Source organism: Natator depressus, chromosome 9 (genome assembly GCF_965152275.1).
Source record: "Natator depressus isolate rNatDep1 chromosome 9, rNatDep2.hap1, whole genome shotgun sequence".
Taxonomy (NCBI): domain Eukaryota; kingdom Metazoa; phylum Chordata; order Testudines; family Cheloniidae; genus Natator; species Natator depressus.
The window spans coordinates 47,149,330-47,158,980 of record NC_134242.1 but is presented as its reverse complement, the minus strand read 5'-3'; the positions used below and the strand labels follow the sequence as shown (position 1 = coordinate 47,158,980).

The following is a 9,651-nucleotide window of genomic DNA, read 5'->3' as shown; positions in this document are numbered from 1 at the left end:
GGGCATAGTTTACAAGGTTCCTTCAAGTGCCATATGACACCCTGCTAGATTTTCAGGTCAGATTGTATTGAAGATTAAAGCAGCAATACAGCAGGTAAGAAAGGAGCGCTCTGGGGACAGCAAGCCCAATGCTAATAATCCTGTTTTTGTTTTGTCTCCTAAGGGGCCTTTGGTGGGTAAGAGGGGAAATAATAATCTCTAGCTCTTACACAGCACTTGTCATCAGTAGCTCTCAAAGTGCTACACAGCCTTCAATGTATTTACCCTCCCATCACCCTGTAAGGCCAGCCAGTGCTATTATCCCCATTGTACACAGGGGGAACTGTGTTACAGAGAGATTAAGGTCTGTCTATACTAGGGGGTGGGCAAACTTTTTGGCCTAAGGGCCGCATCTGGGTATGGAAATTGTATGGTGGGCCATGATTGCTCACGAAATTGGGGTTGGGATGCAAGAGGGGATGAGGGCTCTGACTGGGGGTGTGGGATCTGGGGTGGGGCCAGAAATGAGGAGTTCAGAGTGTGAGAGGAGGTTCCAGGCTGGGGTAGGCAGTTGGGGTGGGGGGGATGGGGGGGTGGCAAGGGCTCCGGCTGGAGGTGAGGGCTCTGGGGTGGGGCTGGGGATGAGGGATTTGAGGTGTAGGAGGGTGCTCCCGGCTGCGACCAAGAGGTTCGGCGGGTGGGAGGGGGATCAGGGCTGGGGCAGGGGGTTGGGGCACGGGGGAAAAAGGGCTCTGGCTGGGGGTGCGGGCTCTGGGGTGGGACCAGATATGAGGATTTCAGGGTGCAGGAGGGGGCTCCGGGCTCGGGCAGGGGTGCAGGTGGCGCTTACCTCAAGCAGCTCCTGGAAGCAGCAGCATGTCCCTTCTCCAGCTCCTATGCAGAGGTGTTGCCAGGTGGCTCTGCGCACTGTCCCGTCCTAGTTGCAGCCCCTGCAGCTCCCATTAGCCACAGTTCCTGGCCAATGAGAGCTGTGGGGGTGGCGCTTGGGGTGGGGGCAGCGTGCAGAGCCCCCTGGCTGCCCCTAAATGTAGGAGCCGGAGGGGGGACATGCTGCTGCTTCCGGGAGCCTCAGCGCGCACACACAGAGCAGGCCTTTGACCCCGCTCCCTGGCTGGAGCGTGGGAGCAGAGCAAGCCCCAGATCCCACTCCCCAGCGTGAGCTCGAGGGCTGGATTAAACCGGCTGGAGGGTCATATGTGGCACTCGGGCCATAGTTTGCCCACTCCTCATCTATACTATAGCTGCTCTAGCTCTGCTGCTGTAGTATAGATGCTTCCTCCTTCAACAGACAGGTGTTTTCCATAGAAGTAAGGCAGTCCACCTCTCCGAGTGGCAGTCGCTAGGTTGGCAGAGGAATTCTTCCATCGATGTAGCCGCATCTACACTGGGGGTTAGGTTGACATAACTGTGGTGCTCAGGGTGTGAAATTTTTCATTGTCCTGAGTGATGTAGCTGGGTTGATCTAATTTTCAAGTGCAGACCAGGCCTAAGTGATTTGTGCAAGGTCGCCCAGGAAATCTGTGGCACAGCTGGGAATTGAACCCTGGTCTCCCAACCCCTAGGCTAGGGCCCTAACCACTGGACAGAGGCAGGGAAAGTGAGAGAGGAGGAAGGATAGGGAAGGAAAAAGAGAGGACCTGGCTTAGCTCTCAGTTACAGTGCTGTAAATCAAAGGAAATTCCAGTGAAGTCCATGAAGCTGCTCCAAAGTGGGGGAGCAGAATTGCGCCCCTGGCTGGGACTTTCTGATGCAGAATAGGGGGGACACAGGTGGTTAACCACTTGAGTTACAGTGCTGAGGGGGAGCGGAGGTTGGAGGAACGTGTCATGCTCACTCTGAGCTGTTTGATTTCTGAGGAAGTCGTCCTCAGCTTGGTTTCCTTTCCCTCTCTGTACCATTGAAACAGGAAGCTGGTGAGCTGCAGCTGCTGAGTGTTACTGAGACACACGAACGGCTCTGGCAGCTTCTAAACACTGACTGCTGGATTGTCAATAATCTTTCCTCCAGCTCTGGCAATGGATCGGTGCTGGTACCATGGGAACATCACTCGCTCCAAGGCTGAGGACTTGCTCTCCAAAGTGGGAAAGGATGGCAGCTTCCTAGTGCGGGCCAGTGAGTCGATCTCCTCAGCGTACGCACTCTGTGTTCTGTAAGTATGGCTCTTACCTTTTGTGTGGCTCCACTGCTCCTGCCCGCTCTGTGTAGGGACTACCCCTACCTCCTCCCCAGCACAGAGACACAGCCACCCCACCTACCAGGAAGGTGCGACCTACCAGTGTGGTAGGTTTAACCTGGCCTGGCCACAGAGTGTGATGGAGGGGATTGAAAGAAACCACATTTGTGACAGTTGTTGTGGAACAAACCACACTAGTGAGGGGAGGCCAAAAACCCCTGATCCAAAAGGAGACAAAAATCCAAGGATGTCTCATGGATCAATGCGTTCAGAGACGGGGAACCATCCTGTTATCTCTGGTCTGTCTGAATGACCCTCCCACCTGGGTCTTGTTCTCTTTGGAGTGGGGGGAAAAAAACCCTGAGCATGGCGCCCACCAGGCATTCTCTCCCATTGAAATACTCACAGCTCAGTGCATGTTTGACACCGCAGGTTGGTCAGTAAATGCCTTTTTCAGTCTGGCAGGTGTACTGCAAATGTGCAGGTAGCTTTGTGTGCCAGCACTGGTCCTTACAGAGGCTGTCTCTGATTCAGCCTGAACATTGATGTGGTCCTACAGAGGATGCAGGGTTCTAAGGATGGGGCGGGGGGGGGGGGGAATCTCCCAGTGTCCTTAGCAGCTATTTCACTCCAAGTCGAAGACCCTTCCCCTGGAATGAAGATTAGGGATTGAATTGGAGAGATCAGTGGCTCTGGTCTTGTTTGATTGCGTGCAGCTGATATAGTTGGTGTCAGGAGAGGCTGAGGCAGAGAGAGAGATCAGATTCAAGAGTTTGAGACTTTTAAAATTTTGTCGCAGAGAACCATCATGCCATAGAATCATAGGGCTAAAAGGGATCACGAGGGTTATCTAGTCTAACCCCCTGCCAAGAAGCAAGATTTGTTGTGTATAAACCATCCAAAGATGTTGTCAGCCTATTAGAAATCAAATTAGCCTGCTAGGACCCCAGGCCTAACAATCATTTCATTTCATAGCTGCTGGGAACAGACTTTAAAAAAAATCTCACCATGTTTTTCTTAGTAACCAAATAACAAGCAGGTTTCTTGCTGCTGCTTCCTCTTTAAAGTACATTTGTCTCCATTCTAAAAAGAGGAGCTGCTTCTTGAGCTGTGGTCTAACCGTCCACCTTTGAGCTCCAGCTTCTGGGGACAGTACAATACATGACGGAGGGTGTGAGTCTCAGAAAGAGTGCATGGGGCAGGCTAGCATGTCCTCCTGCACATATGTTGGATGGTAACAGGATGGTGGTGGCGCAGAGAGGGGAGTGCACAGTGGGGAGAGCATGTGTGTGTGTGGAGAGGGTGGCATATGGAGGGCAGGGATGTGCATATGGAGGGCAGGGAGTGTTTGGTAGGTGTGTTTGTGTATGGGGGGCAGAAGGAGGATGGGTGACTGCAGACATGGAGCATTTACATCTCTGGGGTTGGGGGTTGTCTGCATGTAATTTAGAGCTGGTGCCAAAGTCACTTGTTCCTGGACTATAACTTGGAATAAATAGCACAAATTGGCTTCTTCAGGGGCGCTTGCAAGATCCCTTTTATTTGCTTTGAACAAACACACACACAAACGAAATACTGTTTGCAGACATGAGGAAGCTGCGAATATTTGCATCAGTTTTCCCTCTGAAGTGTTTCCACAGCCATCTTTGAAAGCCCTTTGAGAAGTTCTGAGAGACAAGGAATCAGGGAACAGAAACAACATGGTGACCAAAGTTGTCTAAAATGGGGGCCAAAAGTCAGGCTCCTCAGTCCATATTTAGATGCTTAAATAAATGGGCTGGGTTTCAGAGGTGCTGAGCACCCAGCAGCTTCCTCTGAAGTCATTGGGAGCTGCTAGGCACTCAGCACTTTTGAAATTCAGGCCACTTGTTATTTAGGTGCCTAAATATACTACTAAGAACCTAACTGTAAGCCCCCATTTTTGAAAATCTCAGGCCACGTAACTTCAATGACCAATCATGCAGCACAAATAGCAAATTAGGAAGAGAGAATGCTTGAAGCAGTAGTCGTGGGTGGACAGGTCATAAGCAAATTATAGGCCAAAATGTGTCATGCAACCCATGTGTCGATTACTGGGACAATTTATAAAATCAAGTCTGCTGGTGGATAATTCACTAAGAGAATAGGGACTAAACATGCTGAATAAATTGTTCACTGGGAATAGATCTCCCAGCTCGGGTGGTAACAACAAACCATCCCGGTTTCTCAGTGTTAAGGGTAAAGTGCTTCTCATGTTTAATGGAGCTGCTCGGAACATTTTCAACTAAATACATTTTCATCGAAATATGATGATTAGTCAAAGCCGAGATGTTTTGTGGAGTCGTATCAATTTTGATTAAGTTTTCAACAGGAAGATTTCTGAGCTCCAGGGCGCTCTGGTCTCTTCTGAGCCAAGAGAAAAAGAGAACCAAATAAAAACCCTGACCTTTTGGATACAAAACCAAACATTTCGACACAATTCTGCTTTGCAAAAACATTCTAAAGGTTCTAATATGGAGCGAAAACAAACTTCAGCACTTCAGAAGTTGTCACCAAGCAGACCTGTCATTCTCCAGCCAGAGCTAATTTTCATCTAGCAGCTCCATTGAAATTAGAATGGGGACTTGAATAATTTTTTATCCTGCTGAGCCAAATAGATTTTCCTGGAGGGATGTTGCAGGAAAATAATGATTTGAATAATGACAGAACGAGGGTGTGTGTGTGTAAGTAATAATGCCTTCCCTTCTTTTATTGCTCCGACAGCAGCAAAATAGAACTTAGAAGACAAATTGTACGAACAGCAAATACACAGTGAATGCCCCTACTCCAGACACTTTCATCCTCTGTTCTGTAGTCTAATCCTTATGACCTGATTGCCCCAGGAAAGGCAAGGACCAGAGTGATTCTCCTTCTTTCCATGTTACTGGAACGCTTGGTTTGCCCGTTTATTAACTAGAAATGACTACTGAGCTCTTGCACTCAAGGAATTCAACTGGGAATGATTGCCTAGCTCATGAACTCAGAAAGAGTTTAACAGAAGCTGTGTCTGAAACTAACATTATCCCTCCACTGGGACCTTCTGTCTTGATGTGCTTTTGTTCAAGATGATGGAAAACATAAACAGTTAGACAGGGAGGGAAGCTACGGGGGGAGGGGGGAAGACTGTATTTTCCTTGTGTGTCTTTATTAAAAACCCATGGCTTTCCTTTAAGATCCTTCTAGGAAAATCACTATTTTAAAGACCAGATACAGTGGCTCTAGATCATGTACCAATTGAAAGCAGCGCTAACGAATATCTGCAAAATCACTAGGCTGGAAGTTCGTGCGTCGGAACTTTTCAGATGTAGCACTGTGAAGCCATTTGGCAACGATAAGGATTTCTTCCAGGAAACCCAAAAAGAAACTCCCTTGCAGGACTTAGCAGCTCTTAGAGAGTTTGTCCCAAACACAAAGGCACAAAGGCACCAAGACCTGGATGGACCAGTATTGCCCTCATCTACTGGGCAATGAAACTGGAAAAGGCCGGGGTGTTGGGTGTGATAAAGAGCGGATGTTTTGAGGTGGGAGGGGTTTCCCTTCATACACCTGAAGGCACTGGCATGTACAGAAGCTCATTTTGGTGCTGAAACCAATTAGAATACAGTGGATGAAGAGGACTTGATCCTTCTGACAAAAGAAAATTCCACTCTTTCCAGGACATGTCTCCAACTAAAGACATTTCATGCTGCCACCTGCTTTGGCCTCTTATTGGAGGCTAAGCCATGCAGCATATTCTACATGCTGAAAAGTCCTTGGGAGGAAGATGTCCCCTCCACCTCGTGAATAACTGAAGATCTTTTGTTGAGCCTTGTCTCCACTGAACATGTATAGAAATACTTCCCACTGCTTCAGCCCAGACATGGGTACTTCTGTAAATATCTGTAGAGTCAGACAAGACCTTAATAGCCCACAACATGTAATAAATTAAGGTTGTAGAGAGATTGTTTTGGAGCATTTTGCACCTCTCATAAAACATTACGTCCATTGGGTGGTGTCCTGTGAATTCACCTTTTAAAGGCATAGGGATAGCTGAGATAGCAGGACTATAGACATGAATAGAGCTGTGGCATTTATCTTCTATCAAGAGAAAGGGACACCTCCTGAATGGAACCCAAATGTTGCCAAAGACAAATGCCCATCCAGACAGGATTTGGAGGCATCCTGTTACCAAGGAGGTAATACTCCTACGTGAGTTTGGAAGCCCCTTCCAAAATCCCTGGGTTCTACTCCTGGGTAGAGGAGTAGCATTTTGCTAGGTGACCTTGGGCCAGCCACTGCCAGCTCTGTACCTCAGTTTCCCCATCTGTAAAATGGTCATAATGATGCTGACTTCCTTTGTGACTTAGAACTCTCTGGATGAAAAGTGCTTAGTGAGATCTGGTTATTTGTTTTCCTTGTTATCAGTTGCTGATCGGCTCAGTGATGGTCCGAAAGAAGGCAAGCAGAGTTGTGATCCCCTCCAATATCTCTCCAGTATCTGAGGGTACCACATGTGATCTGTCCACACTGGTATTAGCTGAATTCCTATGTGGGGTTGCCCATCTCACTGTGTATCTGTACAGTGCTTGGCAGAGCAGGGTCCTGATTGTGGTTGGGCCCTATAGCTGCTACCATAATATACACAGTAAAGAGCAGTTCTGATTTGCAGCAAGGCCTAAGCCACACTGGAAGAGGAGAGGAAATATGTGCTCATTCCCCTTTCCCTCTTTTGCCTTCAGGAGTTGGTGCAGGGGAGGGAGCTAGGAGACAGATGAGGAAGCATGTTGGGACACATTTAGCCTCAGGAAATTGCTTTGATGGGTGCTGCATATACCATCAATATGTCCAAGATCAGCAATGCTTGTGGCTTTTTCTAAAAACATTCTTAAGAAACATGTCAAAGAGAATCTTTTTAGGTGAAAAGTGAAAGTATCTAGGACCAACTGTGGAGCAGTCCTGGTGCTTAAGAGCTAAAAGCTTAAGAGCAATGAAGTTATAACAACAAAGCAAGGCAGATAAATGGAGGTTGTTAGCTGACTGTTTGATTCATGGCATTCTCCATTTGTGCATGGCTGAGTCATGAGATTGCTAAGGAGGATTCCCACAGGGAGAGCCACTTTTACTCATACCATTCATATATCACCTTATAGCCCTTTGTTAGCTTTCCCTGTAGATGTTCCTCTGGTTAAATCTCTCTAATACTATATAACAACAACCTCTGACAGCCGGTGCTTGCCACCTGATTGTGCACCCAGTGTGCTTTGATGGCCTGATAGTCATTGAGCTGGTTTGTTTATCAGTTTCATAATCTCCATACACACAAATTTTCTCTCATCAGCTACATAATCATCACTGTTCTCATCTCAGCCCCTTTTTGCATATCTGCAGGAGGAAGTGGTGGAAGAGTTCTGCATTGACAGATAAAAACAAAACCAAATCCCATTCCTAGCAGGGAGATCCCCAACTGGTGTCAACTGTCATCGCTCCATTGACGTTAAAGGAGCTCTGATAGCTGACGAACTGCCCCTGGCTGGGTCTGGGAGCACTGAAGAGACGTGGGTAGGTGCGTGAACATCTCAGATCACTTTGCAATGAGCCCTCAGACCTGTTGTGGGGTGGCGCTGCGCTCTGAAGGGTGTTCCAGCTCTATTCTTGTGCATCTTGCTTAAAAGAACCCAGGTTCAGAGGGAGCTGTGTGGCTAAATCCTGTAGTCAGCATTGAAAATCTCACCCCAATGTATGAGTAACTTGGTTTTATGCTCTGTCTGACTCCAAATGCAAGGCTGTATAACCCCTAAGGAATCTCTCTCTCGCTCTCTCTTGATGTGATTCAGAAAAGCCTAGTTTGAATAAACATATATACCAAATCACAAAGGAGACAAGTATGTCGGTATGCATCAGCCAACCCTCCTCCTCAGGAAGGCTGACCACAGATCACCTTTCCTGACCTCTGGAGATGGGCTGCAAACCTTATCTGTTTTGCCCCTGGGGATGCTAAAACGGGATTGAGATTAGTTTTTGGAGGGAAATGGGGTTGAAATTTGTGTCCTTTGTTGGTAGAGAGCCAGTTTGTGGAGTGTGTTTTAACTTAGTGCTGGGCAGGTGCTGAGAGCTGTTGGATCACATCTGTAACCACTGGAAAGTAAATAAGCACGTATTCCTCCATCATGCTGGGAGCAGCCCCCCACCCCCACCCCAGGCATTATGTGAGTTCAGCAAAATTCAGCAGCCATCAAGGAAGGCTGCACATTCTGCACGGCTCTGCCATCAGGTTGGACTTCCAGCTCTTGACAAGTTGTTGATGTGTCCCTCGTTGGACAAAGACTGAGTACCCCCTTTAAATAGGGGTCCGGTTCTGTTTTCATCTATGTCTGGTGCAAATGAGTTTAGGCCACAGAGTGGGGCAAAGTCAGGGTAAGTCTAATTTGCTTTACTGTCCACCCTGGGGAGGTGGTAGAAGAAAGTGTGGTTTATGGCTGTTCTACTTGCACTAAAATAATCAAGTTTCAACTCATACCCATTGTTATTTCAGTGCAGGTCTCTGTATGGACTCTTACTTCAGAATAAAAATATCCTATTGCAATTCAATTTAAATTAGTTAAACAAGTTTGTGTGTAGACCAACCCTTTGATTTACTCATTCAACTCTGAATTTGGCCTAGTGTCTGGGATTTCTCCCTTTTCGTTCCTTTCGGGCATGCACACTCTTCTGGCAGCCAGAACTAGGTGCTGTTTTCTTTTTTCTGGCCAGCAGGGGAGTTGAACAACTCACTCTGAAGAGGAGTCCATCATCACTTTCTGATGTGACCTCTACAAGATGATGAAGTGCCCCCAAACTTAAGCACTGTAGGATTTTGTTAATTAATATGTCCTCAGGAAATGAACAGATATTTGAAACCCTTGTGAAAAGTAATGCACATTGGAAAACATAATCCCATCAATACATATAAAATGATTGGGTCTAAATTAGTTATTACCTCTCAGGAAAGAGATCTTGGAGTCACTGTGGATATTTCTCTGAAAACAACTGCCCAACATGCAGCGGCAGTCAAAAAAGTGAACAGAATGTTCGGAACCATTAGGAAAGGGATAGATAATAAAACTGAAAATATCATAATGCAACTACATAAATCATGATATGCCAATACCTTGAATACTGCATGAAGTTCTGATCTCCCCATCTCAAAAAAGATATATTTGAATTGGAAAAGGTACAGAGAAGGGCAACAAAAATATGTGGGAGTATGGAACAGCTTCCAAATGAGGAGAGATTAAAAAGACAGGACTGTTCAGTTTAGAAAAGAGACGACCAATGTGGGATTTGATAGAGGTCTATAAAATCTTGAATGGTGTAGAGAAAGCTAATAAGGAAGTGTTATTTACCTCTTCACATAACACAAAGAACTAGGGATCACCCAATGAAATTATTAGGCATAAGGTTTAAAACGAACAAAAGGAAGTATTTCTTCACACAACACATAG

General features: G+C 46.7%; 1 protein-coding gene across 1 annotated transcript in view; it reads left to right on the top strand.

The window, feature by feature from the left end:
- The window catches only part of INPP5D (inositol polyphosphate-5-phosphatase D), an 81,316-nt gene continuing 71,665 nt past the window's right edge, over nucleotides 1-9,651 (top strand). The window contains exons 1-2 of the mRNA XM_074964052.1: nucleotides 1-94; nucleotides 2,008-2,149. Coding sequence (XP_074820153.1) covers nucleotides 2,016-2,149 — 134 coding nt within the window. The 5' untranslated portion in view covers nucleotides 1-94; nucleotides 2,008-2,015. The remainder of the gene's footprint in view (nucleotides 95-2,007; nucleotides 2,150-9,651) is intronic.